At 40.4% G+C, this 15,415-nt stretch overlaps 1 protein-coding gene across 1 annotated transcript in view; it reads left to right on the top strand.

Moving 5' to 3' along the window:
- Positions 1–15,415, top strand: part of LOC143277006 (cubilin-like) — a 68,450-nt gene that overhangs the window by 10,591 nt on the left and 42,444 nt on the right. Inside the window, exons 6-11 of the mRNA XM_076581716.1 lie at positions 2,963–3,099; positions 4,517–4,639; positions 6,582–6,657; positions 8,802–8,929; positions 10,255–10,425; positions 12,504–12,582. Coding sequence (XP_076437831.1) covers positions 2,963–3,099; positions 4,517–4,639; positions 6,582–6,657; positions 8,802–8,929; positions 10,255–10,425; positions 12,504–12,582 — 714 coding nt within the window. The remainder of the gene's footprint in view (positions 1–2,962; positions 3,100–4,516; positions 4,640–6,581; positions 6,658–8,801; positions 8,930–10,254; positions 10,426–12,503; positions 12,583–15,415) is intronic.

Below are 15,415 nucleotides of genomic sequence, written 5' to 3'. Positions count from 1 at the left end.
TTTCACATATTCGCTTTTAAAAACATTGCAATCAAAAGAAGACCTACACTGTTCACCTTTAGGGGGAATGGCTGTAGCTTGGTCAGGAGGTAGGAAGCACTAGGGGGAATCACTGTAGCATGGTCAAGAGGTAGGCAGCACTAGGGGGAATCACTGTAGCATGGTCAGCACTAGGGGGAATCACTGTAGCTTGGTCAAGAGGTAGGAAGCACTAGGGGGAATCGCTGTAGCTTGGTCAAGAGGTAGGAAGCACTAGGGGGAATCACTGTAGCATGGTCAAGAGGTAGGCAGCACTAGGGGGAATCACTGTAGCATGGTCAGCACTAGGGGGAATCACTGTAGCATGGTCAAGAGGTAGGTAGCACTAGGGGGAATCGCTGTAGCTTGGTCAAGAGGTAGGAAGCCCTAGGGGGAATGGCTGTAGCTTGGTCAAGAGGTAGGAAGCACTGGGGGGAATCGCTGTAGCTTGGTCAAGAGGTAGGAAGCCCTAGGGGGAATGGCTGTAGCTTGGTCAAGAGGTAGGAAGCACTAGGGGGAATCACTGTAGCATGGTCAGCACTAGGGGGAATGGCTGTAGCATGGTCAAGAGGTAGGTAGCACTAGGGGGAATCACTGTAGCATGGTCAGCACTAGGGGGAATCACTGTAGCATGGTCAGCACTAGGGGGAATCACTGTAGCATGGTCAGCACTAGGGGGAATCACTGTAGCTTTGTCAAGAGGTAGGAAGCACTAGGGGGAATCACTGTAGCTTGGTCAGCACTAGGGGGAATCACTGTAGCTTGGTCAGCACTAGGGGGAATCACTGTAGCATGGTCAAGAGGTAGGAAGCCCTAGGGGGAATGGCTGTAGCATGGTCAGCACTAGGGGGAATCACTGTAGCTTGGTCAGGAGGTAGGAAGCACTAGGGGGAATCACTGTAGCATGGTCAGCACTAGGGGGAATCACTGTAGCATGGTCAGCACTAGGGGGAATCACTGTACTGTAGCATGGTCAAGAGGTAGGAAGCACTAGGGGGAATCACTGTAGCATGGTCAAGAGGTAGGAAGCCCTAGGGGGAATGGCTGTAGCTTGGTCAAGAGGTAGGAAGCACTGGGGGGAATCGCTGTAGCTTGGTCAAGAGGTAGGAAGCCCTAGGGGGAATCGCTGTAGCATGGTCAAGAGGTAGGAAGCCCTAGGGGGAATCGCTGTAGCATGGTCAAGAGGTAGGAAGCCCTAGGGGGAATCGCTGTAGCATGGTCAAGAGGTAGGAAGCCCTAGGGGGAATCGCTGTAGCTTGGTCAAGAGGTAGGAAGCACTAGGGGGAATCACTGTAGCTTGATGAAGCCTTTTGTACACGAAAGTGTGTCTTCACAAGTGACTGAGAATGTTGATGTTTTTGACTTTTTTCATTCATTATCAGTTGTTTAACTTGTCAGTTTAACAACTTCTCTTTTACGAAGTCCTTTAAAAGTAATTTCCTGTAACTGTATTTAGAGGGTTTTTTTGTTTGTTTTGTTTTTCTTCCAAATTTCACCCACATTTTTACCCTCATTTGCCCAGTTTCCCCCAACCCTCCATTCATCCACATCTCCCACCCCTTCTAACCGATAATACTCAGATGTATTCATAAATACTTTAACAAAATGTCTTCAATCACCGATATGTGTGACGGGACATTAAACAAAAAATTCCTCCTCCTTCCTCTTGTGTTGGCAATGGGCAGCCCCCAACTCAAGGCTTGTCATCCGACAGATGAAGTTTAGAGGGACGGGCGCCATAGCCGAATGGTTAAAGCGTTGAACTTTCAATCTCCCAGGTCAACATATGTGCAGACCTGCCAGTGCCTGAACCCCCTTCGTGTGTATACGCAAGCAGATCAAATACGCACGTTAAAGATCCTGTAATCCATGTCAGTGTTATGGAAACAAGAACATACCCAGCATGCACACCCCCGAAAGCGGAGTATGGCTGCCTACATGGCAGGGTAAAAACGGTCATACACATAAAAAGCCCACTCGGGTATATACGAGTGAACGTGGGAGTTGAAGCCCACGAACGCAGAAGAAGAAGAAGAACAAGAAGTTTAGAGGAGTGTAGTGCTTCCCTAGTACCGTGGAAGAAGATGAAGTGGGTAAGTTTTCAAACTGAACGTTTTTTTACCCACCCCTTTGTCATCATCTCCTTCTCCTCTCGCCCCCTTTTTTTTTTCTATCTTCAGGGACCAGGTAGAATTACAGTTAGAGAGACCTTGGTACCACCTAGAATTACAGGTAAAGAGTTCTTGGGACCACCTAGAATTACAGTTAAAGAGTTCTTGGTACCACCTAGAATTACAGGTAAAGAGTTCTTGGGACCACCTAGAATTAGAGTTAGACATATCTTGGGACCACCTAGAATTACAGTTAAAGAGTTCTTGGTACCACCTAGAATTACAGGTAAAGAGTTCTTGGTACCACCTAGAATTACAGGTAAAGAGTTCCTGGGACCACCTAGAATTACAGGTAAAGAGTTCCTGGCACCACCTAGAATTACAGGTAAAGAGATCTTGGCACCACCTAGAAATAAACAGTTCCTGGGACCACCTAGAATTACAGGTAAAGAGTTCTTGGGACCACCCAGAATTACAGGTAAAGAGTTCCTGGGACCACCTAGAATTACAGGTAAAGAGTTCTTGGGGCCATCTAGAATTACAGGTAAAGAGTTCTTGGAACCACCTAGAATTATAGTTAAAGAGTTCTTGGGACCACCTAGAATTACAGGTAAAGAGTTCCTGGGACCACCTAGAATTACAGGTAAAGAGTTCTTGGGACCACCTAGAAGTACAGGTAAAGAGTTCCTGCGACCACCTAGAAATGTACAGTTAAGAGTTTCTTGGACCCTTTAGATTTACAGTTAGAGAGATTCCGGTACCCCCTAGAATTACAGTTTAAAGAGTCCCCAGGATGTTGAAGTGACCCGATGCCCTGGTTTGCGTGATGACAGTGGCATCGGCAGCTCCGGTCAGCAGTGTAGCTGGGAGCTGACCAGTCAGCACGGTCGTCACCTGCTGTTGGAGACTGACCGCTTCGCCCTGGAGTCACACCATTCCTGTAACTACGACTATCTCATGGTGAACCGTAGTGAGTTCTTCTTCTTCTGTGTCTGTATGAAGTAGTGTGATTGGAGGTTGTAGTGAGTCACGGTAAGTATGTTAGATAAACGTAATTTTAGGGGGAAAAAAATATCCTTTGTATGGGTCAGATGTCTGTATGTTTCAGAGCAATATCAATTATTGTGGCGGATATGATTATGTCTGTATGTTTCAGGGGAATATTGATTATTATGGGTAATATAATTATGTCTGAATGTTTCAGAGAAATACTGTGGGTACCAGGGTGTAAGGGTCAGATGTCTGTATGTTTCAGAGCTATATTAATTATTATGAGTAATATAATTATGACTATATTTCAGAGAAATATTGATTATTATGGGTGATATGATTATGTCTGTATATTCAGAGACATATTGTGGGTACCAGAGAGTGCATGTGCATGTGTGATGTCTGTATGTTTCAGAGAAATATTGAGAGTACAAGAGTGTATGTACGTATCAGATGTCTGAATGTTTCAGAGTAGTACTGTGGGTACTAAGATGTATTGGTCAGATCGGAATGTTTCAGAGAAATACTGTGGGTACTAAGGTGTATGGGTCAGATCTGAATGTTTCAGAGAAATACTGTGGGTATTAAAGTGTATGGGTCAGATCTGAATGTTTCAGAGAAATACTGTGGGTACTAAGGTGTATGGGTCAGATCTGAATGTTTCAGAGAAATATTGTGGGTACTAAGGTTGTATGGGTCAGATCTGAATGTTTCAGAGAAATATTGTGGGTACTAAGGTTGTATGGGTCAGATCTGAATGTTTCAGAGAAATACTGTGGGTACTAAGGTGTATGGGTCAGATCTGAATGTTTCAGATAAATATTGTGGGTACTTATAGGTCAGATCTGAATGTTTCAGAGAAATACTGTGGGTATTAAACTGTATGGGTCAAATCTGAATATTTCAGAGAAATGTTGTGTGTACTAAGGTGTGTGGGTCAGACCTGAATGTTTCAGAGAAATATTGTGGGTACTAGAGTGCATGTATGTATCAGATGCCTGAATGTTTCAGAGAAATACTGTGGGTATGAAGGTGTATGGATCAGATCTGAATGTTTCAGAGAAATACTGTGGGTACTAAGGTGTATGGGTCAGATCTGAATGTTTCAGAGAAATACTGTGGGTACGAAGGTGTATGGATCAGATCTGAATGTTTCAGAGAAATACTGTGGGTACTAAGGTGTATGGGTCAGATCTGAATGTTTCAGAGAAATACTGTGGGTACTAAGGTGTATGGGTCAGATCTGAATGTTTCAGATAAATATTGTGGGTACTTATAGGTCAGATCTGAATGTTTCAGAGAAATGCTGTGGGTACTAAGGTGTATGGGTAAGATCTGAATGTTTCAGAGAAATACTGTGGGTTAAAGGTTGCATGGGTCAGATCTGAATGTTTCAGAGAAATACTGCGGGGATCAGAAGCTGCGTGTGACAAGCCAGCACAACAGGTTCTGGATAACATTCTTCACGGATCACACGAATCAAAGAGACAGCTTTGTTCTGAAGGTGGTGGAGATGGCAGGTTTGTGCACGTTGGACATCAGTGTTGGCTATTTTGATGTTGCCGTTACAATACAATGCAATGCAATACAGTAAAAAGAAACGGCTTGAGCTATACTGTAGTGACATGCTCTCCATGGGAAGAGCAGTCTTGATTTATCAGAGAAATCGGTTTTGACTAAAGAGCATCAAGTGCATATGCTTTAGTAACCTGACAATTGAGCATATAATTTTTCACTGTAGCTTGATGAAGTCTTTTGTACACGAAAGTGTGTCTTCACAAGTGACTGAGAACGTTGATGTTTTTGACTTTTTGCATTCATTATCAGTTGTTTCGTTTGTCAGTTTAACGACTTCTCTTTTACGAAGTCCTTTAAGTAATTTCCTGTAACTGTATTTAGAGGGTTTTTTTTTTTCTTCCAAATTTCACCCACATTTTTACCCTCATTTGCCCAGTTTCCCCCAACCCTCCATTCATCCACATCTCCCACCCCTTCTAACCGATAATACTCAGATGTATTCATAAATACTTTAACAAAATGTCTTCAATCACCGATATGCGTGACGGGACATTAAACAAAAAATTCCTCCACTAAAGAGCAATAGAATACAGTACAGTACAGTACAATACAATACAATACAGTGTTATACATACAGTACAATACAATACAGTACGGTGCAATACATACAATACAATACAGCGTGATACATACAATACAATACAATACAATAAAGTACAATACAATGCAATGCAGTGTGATACATACAATACAGTACAATACAATGCAATGCAATACAATGCAGTACAATAAAATACAGTGCGATACATACAATAAATACAGTGCAATACACTGCAGTACAATGCAGTACAATACAAAACAGTACAGTACATGGTGAACGTTCTTTCTTCTTTACAATAGAGTGCGATACATGCAGTACAATATAATGCAGTACAGTACAATACAGTACAATACAATACAATACAATACAATACAATACATGGCGAATGTTCTTTCTTCTCTGCTGCTCGTCTTATCTGGAACAACCTTCCTCATCATATCCGTGCTATCTGCTTTTCGCTCATCACTAAAAACTCATCTTTTTTAAAACCTATCTATAAGCACTCTCAGCTTCCTTGTTCTCCAGCACCACCCATGTCAGCTCACTTTGGATGTATGTAGAGTGGGAAAGGGAGAGTGTGAGTGTGTGTGTGTGGGGGGGCGGGGGGTTGGAGGTGGGGGGCGAGGGTTTTTTGAGAAAGAGTGGTCATGAATGTTTTAGGCAACTTGTAATATTTTTCTTTCATGTAAAACGCCCTGAGTTCTTTGAAAGGGCGCTATATAAATGTACATTATTATTATTATTATTATTAGTAGTAGTAGTAGTAGTAGTAGTAGTAGAATACAATACAGTGTGATTCATACAACACAACACAGCTCAACACAGCATAGTAGAATGCAATACAGTACAGTAGAATCCAATATAATACGGTACAATACAATGCACTACAATACAGCACAATACAATACAGTACAACACAACACAGTACAACACAACACAATACAATACAGAACATACAATACAGTACGATACATTCGTCAATACAATACAGCACAGTACAACACAACACAATACAATACAGTACAGTACAATAAAATACAATACAATATAACACAGTACAGTACCATACTGTTCAATACAATACAATACAACACAAAGTACATTGCAATACAATACAGTACAATACAACACAACGCAACACATTACAGTACAATATAATACAATACAAAACAGTACAATGCAGTACACACAATAACAATACAATATGATACAACGCAACACAACACAACTCAACACAACACAACACAACACAATGCAATAAAATGCAAAACAATACCATAGAAAGTAAGAGTTGCCTTCTGAGTGTGTGGTGACAATGCCTGGTTGCCACGGTGATGTTGCAGGATCTCATTCGTGTGGCCGGGAAATCATGGCCAGCACTTCACCCACTACCCTTCTTCTGCCTGAACTCACCCCAGGGTTTGTGTGTGTGTGTGTGTGTGTGTGTGTGTGTGTGTGTGTGTGTGTGTGTGTTTGTGTGTGTGTGTGTGTGTGTGTTTGGTGTGTGTGTGTTGTGTGTGTGTGGGGGTGTTGTGTGTGTGTGTGTGTGTGTGTGTGTGTGTGTGTGTGTGTGTGTGTGTAGTGTTTGCTGTGTGTGTGTGTGTGTAGTGTGTGTGTGTGTGTGTGTGTTGTGTACATGCATGTGTGTTGTGTGTTTGTGTGTGTGTGTTATTTCAAAATAAATGTGGGTGATGATGATCTGATTACTGTAGTCAGAATCCACTACTAAATATTCAATGCCAATAACCTGTATAACACAGTCTATATTAACACATATTTGGGTTTCAATCACTTTCAAACAGGGAGCTGTTGGTGACGGGATTAACGTTTGATTAGGATGCAGTTTCAAGACAGATTAATGAATGAGTGTTGTGGTGGTTTGTGGGTTTCAGTCACTTTCACTCTGTGGACTCCTGGTGGCTGGATTAGAATTTGATTAGATTGTGGTTTTTAAGACAACTGAATTAATGAGTGATGTAGTGGTTTGTGGGTTTCAGTCACTTTTGTGGACTGTTGATGGAAGAGTTAGCATTTGGTTAGACTGTGGTTTTAAGACAGATGAATGAGTGAGCTTTGTGGTGGTTTGTGGGTTTCAGTCACTTTCACTCTTGTGGACTGTTGATGGCTGAGTTACCGTTTGGTTAGACTGCGGTTTTAAGACAGGCGAATGAGTGAGTGTTGTGGTGGTTTGTGGGTTTCAGTCACTTTCCCTTTTGTGGACTGTTGATGGCTGAGTTAGCGTTTGGTTAGACTGCGGTTTTAAGACAGGCAAGTGAGTGAGCGTTGTGGTGGTTTGTGGGTTTCAGTCACTTTCCCTTTTGTGGACTGTTGATGGCTGAGTTACCGTTTGGTTAGACTGCGGTTTTAAGACAGGCGAATGAGTGAGTGTTGTGGTGGTTTGTGGGTTTCAGTCACTTTCCCTTTTGTGGACTGTTGATGGCTGAGTTAGCGTTTGGTTAGACTGCGGTTTTAAGACAGGCAAGTGAGTGAGGGTTGTGGTGGTTTGTGGGTTTCAGTCACTTTCACTCTTGTGGGCTGTTGCTGGAAGTGTTAGCATTTGGTTAGACTGTGGTTTTAAGACAACTGAATTAATGAGTGTTGTGGTGGTTTGTGGGTTTCACTCATTTTCCCTCTTGTGGACTGTTGATGGCTGAGTTAACGTTTGGTTAGACTGCGGTTTTACAACAGACGAATGAATGAGGGTTGTGGTGGTTTGTGGGTTTTAGTCACTTTCACTCTTGTGGACTGTTGCTGGAAGAGTTAGCGTTTGGTTAGACTGCTGTTTTGACAGGCAAATGAGTGAGGGTTGTGGTGGTTTGTGGGTTTCACTCACTTTCACTCTTGTGGACTGTTGATGGAAGAGTTAGCGTTTGGTTAGACTGCGGTTTTAAGACAGGCAAGTGAGTGAGGGTTGTGGTGGTTTGTGGGTTTCACTCACTTTCACTCGGTCGAGTGTTGGTGGCTGGATTAGCATTTGATTAGATTGTGGTTTTAAGACAACTGAATTAATGAGTGTTGTGGTGGTTTGTGGGTTTCACTCACTTTCCCTCTTGTGGACTGTTGATGGAAGAGTTAGCATTTGGTTAGACTGCGGTTTCAAGACAGGCGAATGAATGAGGGTTGTGGTGGTTTGTGGGTTTTAGTCACTTTCACTCTTGTGGACTGTTGCTGGAAGAGTTAGCATTTGGTTAGACTGCGGTTTTAAGACAACTGAATTAATGAGTGTTGTGGTGGTTTGTGGGTTTCACTCACTTTCACTCTTGTGGACTGTTGATGGAAGAGTTAGCGTTTGGTTAGACTGCGGTTTTAAGACAGGCGAATGAGTGAGCGTTGTGGTGGTTTGTGGGTTTCAGTCACTTTCACTCGGTCGAGTGTTGGTGGCTGGATTAGCATTTGATTAGATTGTGGTTTTAAGACAACTGAATTAATGAGTGTTGTGGTGGTTTGTGGGTTTCACTCGCTTTTCCCTCTTGTGGACTGTTGATGGAAGAGTTAGCATTTGGTTAGACTGCGGTTTCAAGACAGGCGAATGAGTGAGCGTTGCGGTGGTTTGTGGGTTTCAGTCACTTTCACTCGGTGGAGTGTTGGTGGCTGGTGGACGCGCGCGGTGACGACAGGGTGGTGTTTCTGGAGAACGCTCACTTCTCCACGTCCGTGTCCTGCACTGAGCTGGAGCTCAAAATTTACGACGGTAAGGTCGCTGTGCAGTACAGTATTTGTATTTGTATTTCTTTTTATCACAACAGATTTCTGTGTGTGAAATTCGGGCTGCTCTCCCCAGGGAGAGAGCGTCGCTACACTACAGCGCCAGCCTTTTTTTTTTTTTTTTTTTTTCCTGCGTGCAGTTTTTTTTTTTTTCCTGCAGTATGATGCGGTGTAATCATAAACAGTGTAATGTGATGTAATATTTCTTTGCAATTGTAATGGCAGTGTCGGCGTACCGTACAGCATGATATAATGCATTACAGTATTGTATGATGTGGCTTCACATTTTATGATGATATTGATTGATTGATGTGGATACTTATGTAGCGCCTATCCTCGGTTAGACGCGCACACATACACACTCAGACATGTAACATTTACGTGTATGACCGTTTTATTTTTTATTTATTTACCCCGCCATGTAGGCAGCCATACTCCGTTTTCGGGGGTGTGCATGCTGGGTATATTCTTGTTTCCATAAGCAACTGAATGCTGACATGGATTACAGGATCTTTAAGGGGGGACACGGCAGTGCCAAAGAGACCAAAATGATGATTTTTTCATGATTTGGGTTTTTGATAGATTTTGATTCTTGAGCATCTCTTTTATCATGTGCATAAGTTTTTTTCCACTGTAAAGATGTCTTTAACAATGAAAAAATTGCCAGTAAAGATTGCTTGCTGAATCACGAAAGTGTTTGTTAATAATTTTTTGTTCAGTTTCAAGGCAAGTCGTCAAGTTTTTGGCCTTGACACCATACCTTGGACTTGCTCAGTGATGAGTAAACCTACAACTATGAGACTTTGCATGATTGTTTTATGACATGTTATTGAAGTTTTGTCATGAGTATGTATGAAAATATACTCTGGGTTGTAATTCATAGCAGTTCCAATCTTTTTACCCATTGTAAATTTTGAGGATTTTGCAATACCCAAAATTTAAAAAAATTTCATGAAAAGTACCATAATTGAAGAATCAACACGATCTCATGTGAAAATGAAGATAATGTCATTGTGTATCAAGTCCACATAACAAAAAGTGTCTGCATGCACCACATGGACCACAAACCCGATTTCTTTGATACATTGTTTGGCGGCCATTTTGATTTGTTTCCATAGCAACGGGTATTCACAGAAATCTAAGAACACTTTTTTTTTGTGGTCCACCTAGTAGACAAAAAAAAAAAAGAAAAAAAGAGAGAGATATAGTCAGAGAGAAAAAAAAAGTCGATATTTGACTGTAGTGTCCGGCCATAAACTCCGATGGTGTTTTTACACAGTGTGAAGTGAGTCTCTGTCTCCATTTGTTCAGGCCAGAGAGCGATAGGATCCCCTCGCATTCTGTCAAGGTGTGCCCCCCTTCAGATGTTCCGTGCTGTGCGGAGCTCTGGTCGCTACCTGTACATTGTGATGGACATTCAGGTGAACGTCGTCGGTGCCAACGACATTGAAGGCTTTTACACCGTCACCTCACAGCTCAGAGGTCAGTGAGTCGTGATTGGTTTTTTTTTTGTTTTTATTTTTTACGATGTTGTAGAGATGGATGGATTTATTATACGGTTTATTTGACGATGTTGTAGGGATCAGTTGATTAACTATATAGTTTATTTGATTATGTTTTAGTGATCGATTGATTGAATATATGGTTTATTTGACGATGTTTTTAGTGATCGATTGATTGAATATATGGTTTATTTGACGATGTTTTTAGTGATCAATTAACTGTATGGTTTATTTGACGATGATTTTAGTGATCGATTGATTAACTGTATGGTTTATTTGACGATGTTTTTAGTGATCGATTGATTAACTGTATGGTTTATTTGACGACGTTTTTAGTGATCGATTGATTAACTATTGGTTTATATGATGATGTTTCAGTGATCGATTGATTGAATATATGGTTTATTTGACGATGTTTTTGGTGATCGATTGATAAATTATATGGTTTATTTGACGATGTTTTAGTGATCAATTAATTATTGGTTTATTTGACTGTGTTTTTGGTGATCGATTGATTAACTATTGGTTTATTTGACAGTGTTTTAGCGATCGATTGATTGATTATATGGTTTATTTGATGATGTTTTTGTGATCGATTGACTAACTATATGGTTTATTTGGTGATGTTTTTGGTGATCGATTGTTTAACTATTGGACTATTTGACAATGTTTTTTAGTGATCGACTGATTAATTATATGGTTTATGTGATCATGTTTTGGTGATCAATTGATTAACTGTTGGTTTGTTTGACAATGTTTTAGTGATCGATTGATTGAATATATGGTTTATTTGATGATGTTTTAGTGATCGATTGATTGAATATATGGTTTATTTGACGATGTTTTTAGTGATCGATTGAGTAACTGTATGGTTTATTTGACGATGATTTTAGTGATCGATTGATTGAATATATGGTTTATTTGACGATGTTTTTAGTGATCGATTGATTAACTGTATGGTTTATTTGATGATGATTTTAGTGATCGATTAACTGTATGGTTTATTTGATGATGTTTTTAATGATCAATTGATTAACTGTATGGTTTATTTGACGATGTTTTTGGTGATTGATTGATTAACTATTGGTTTATTTGACAATGTTTTAGCGATCGATTGAATAACTGCATGGTTTATTTGACGATGTTTTTAGTGATCGATTGATTGAATATATGGTTTATTTGACGATGTTTTTAGTGATCGATTGATTAACTGTATGGTTTATTTGACGATGATTTTAGTGATCGATTGATTAACTGTATGGTTTATTTGATGATGATTTTAGTGATCGATTGATTAACTGTATGGTTTATTTGATGATGTTTTTAGTGATCAATTGATTAACTGTATGGTTTATTTGACGATGTTTTTGGTGATTGATTGATTAACTATTGGTTTATTTGATGATGTTTTAGTGATCGATTGATTTAATATATGGTTTATTTGACGACGTTTTTAGTGATCGATTGATTAACTATTGGTTTATTTGACGGATGTTTTTGAGTGGTTAACTCATTAATGATAATTATTATTATTCACATTAAGTAAATACTATAATGGTAATTATTATTAAGCACTTATAGATATCTTTATGAGGATTATGGTGATTCTGATGATGATGATGGTGATAATGGTGTTGTTGATGATGATGATGGTGATGGTGAGGATGATAATGTGTTGATAATGATGGTGATGATGATCATGATGGTAATGATGTTGATGTTGATGATGGTTATTAATTGCAACATAGATGGTTAACCATTATAATGATAATGGTGATGATGATGGTTATTAATTACTACATAAATACCTTGATGATGGTGGTGATGATGTCAAAGATGGTTATTTAATGCGACATAAATACCTCATAAATATGAGGATGAGGATGGTGATAATAATGATGACGATGATGATGACAGTTTTGAAGATGGTCATTAAATGTTAAATGAAATTCTTTATGAAGATGAGGATGGTGATGAAGATGATGATAGTGGTAATGACGGTGATGATGATGATGATGGTGATAATATAATGATGATGATGGTGATGACTGTCAACAGATGGGGTACCACGGGTGCTGTACGCAGGGTTTGCAGATTCCTTCATCTGGCTCCATCTGTCCCCGTGGAATGAAGTTGGGTGGGTCCTGATGTGCATTGTGTGTTGCCGGTGACTCATGTTGATTAACTCATTCGGGACGAAAGGCCCCAATTGGGACCCCACTAGACGGGCGCAATAGCCAAGTGGTTAAAGTGTTGGACTGTCAATCAGAGGGTCCCGGGTTCGAATCACGGTGACGGCGCCTGGTGGGTAAAGGGTGGAGATTTTTACGATCTCCCAGGTCAACATATGTGCAGACCTGCTAGTGCCTGAACCCCCTTTGTGTGTATATGCAAGCAGAAGATCAAATACGCACGTTAAAGATCCTGTAATCCATGTCAGCGTTCGGTGGGTTATGGAAACAAGAACATACCCAGCATGCACACCCCCAAAAACGGAGTATGGCTGCCTACATGGCGGGGTAAAAATGGTCATACACGTAAAAGCCCACTCGTGTGCATACGAGTGAACGCAGAAGAAGAAGAAGAAGAGAAGAAGGACCCCACTGTTTGCAACCATTTCAGACGAAGGGCTCCGTTACATTATTGATACATTTCGGTCGAGAGTCAAAAGTAGTAAGGGGAAATCACTCGTACTCTTTCTCTCCCCAACCTGTCTGTGTAATGGTGCACACTACATGCAGAATTCAAACTTAAGTTTCTTTTGATCCAAAGTCTTCTTCTTCTTTCTGTGCATGCAAGTAACATACCAGGCCCCTATCAGGACCTTAGTTTTGAATTTTTGGAGTGGCACCTAATTTCCGTAATGACGTTATGAGTTAAGAATATCTGAACTGACCTTTGCGCTCAGCACTGCGACCAATAACCGCAGCGTTCGTGGCTGTGCTTGCGAGCAGGGGAGTTATTTTCACAGTGACTGGTTCACGTGAACGTTGCGTGTCAGTGATGGCGTCTGACCCTCAGACACAGTGCTTCAACTTTAGGCAGACCGAAGGTTGGTTCGATTCAATTAACTCTCTCCATACGAACGGCGAAAGAGACGACGTTAACAGCATTTCATCCCAATTACCATCATCAAAATATTGCAAGTGGAAAGCTCTTATACTGAAGAGGTGAATGTTGACAAAGAATACCACAATTCTGACGACGGAAGCTAAAGGTTGGGTCATTCAGACACCCACTGGACATTCGAGGGGTCTGTGTAGAGGAGAAGAGAGGACTGGCCGTACTGAGTGAGTTAATTAATGTTTTTGTCTTTTGCAGCTTTCTTGATGGCTCTTTGTGAATCAGAAGTGTGCTACCAGGTAGCCAATATTAATCCTTATTTGGTGGGAACATGTGAGCCCTTTTATGAATGAACTGAATTGGAATAAGAGCTGAAAACCTTATTTGGGCATTGCGTTGACTCTTGTGAAAATGGTCATTGAGGCTGCCGTTAAAAACGACTTTTTTTTTTTTTTTTTTTACTTAAGTTGACCACTTAGGATTACTATAGATGCATTTTCATTGCACCTTGATAGCAAAAGGTCTGGTTCTGCATTACAGTGTGTGTGTGTTGATATATAGATATATAGATAATCATAAAGGGTGAGAGAGAGAAATATGTAGATAGATAAATATATAGATATAAAGATATAAGTATACATACAGACAGATTGATAGATATAGACATGTATTTCCTCTCTCTCTCTATCTATCAATCTATCTATAGGTCTATCTACCTATATATCTATCTGTCTATATGCATTTTTCAAGATAGATAGATATATATATATATAGATATAAAGAGATCTATAGATAGATAGATAGATCTATAGATAGATGATGACAGTGACACTGAAAGTGGTGATAACAGCGTGGGATCTGGAGATGTGAACCTCTGTGAAGTGAAGCGATGTGTGGCATGTGACAAATTTTAGAAATTCATTCTCAAGCACTTCTATTAATTTATATTGCATTGTTTTGTATTGTATTACTCTTTTGTCACAACAAATTTCTCTGTGAGAAATTCAGGCTGCTTTCCCCAGGGAGAGTGCGTCGCTACACCAAGAGTGCCACCCATTTTTCTATTTGTAATTTTTTCTGCTTGCAATTTTATCTGCTTTCCTATTGAAGTGGATTTTTTCTGCAGAATTTTGCCAGGGACAACCCTTTTGTTGCCGTGGGTTCTTTTACATGCGCTAAGTGCATGCTGCGCACGGGACTTCAGTTTATCATCTCGTCCGAATGACTAGCGTCCAGACCACCTCTCAAGGTCTAGTGGAGGGGGAGAAAATACTGGCGACTGTAGGGATTTGAACCAGTGCGCTCAGCAGATTCTCTCGCTTCCTCGGCGGACGCGTTACCACTGGCCTAACCCTCCACTAGACCAAAGCTGTAGTATTACCACAGACAAAATAATACAATCCCAGGTCAGTGACCTCCCGTTTCAGTTTAAAGCAAATTAAGTCCCCTAGCATTAATTACAGAGTAATTTCCTTTTTTTACTATCTGCACCAAAACGTTTGCAAAATAAATAAAACTTCGATGCTTGGCAAAAGAAGTTCCTGTTTGAACAAAAAAATGATAATAATGACTGCTCTAGCTGTTGGGTCAGAATATCAGATCAAAGTGCCAAGTTTAGAGAATACAAAAAATATAAATATAACAGTAAATGCAGTTTGCATATAATTAGGCTTCATTCTTTATTTTTTTGGGCCCATCCCAGAGGTGCAATATTGTTTTAAACAAGATGACTGGAAAGAACTGAATTTTTCCTATTTTTATGCCAAATTTGGTGTCAACTGACAAAGTAGTTGCAGAGAAAATGTCAATGTTAAAGTTTACCACGGACACACAGGCACACGGACACACACACACACAGACAACCGAACACCGGGTTAAAACATAGACTCACTTTGTTTACACAAGTG

The sequence above is a fragment of the Babylonia areolata genome, chromosome 33 (genome assembly GCF_041734735.1).
Source record: "Babylonia areolata isolate BAREFJ2019XMU chromosome 33, ASM4173473v1, whole genome shotgun sequence".
Taxonomy (NCBI): Eukaryota; Metazoa; Mollusca; class Gastropoda; order Neogastropoda; family Buccinidae; genus Babylonia; species Babylonia areolata.
The sequence above is the reverse complement of the archived record's forward strand: the minus strand, read 5'-3'. Positions and strand labels throughout refer to the sequence as shown.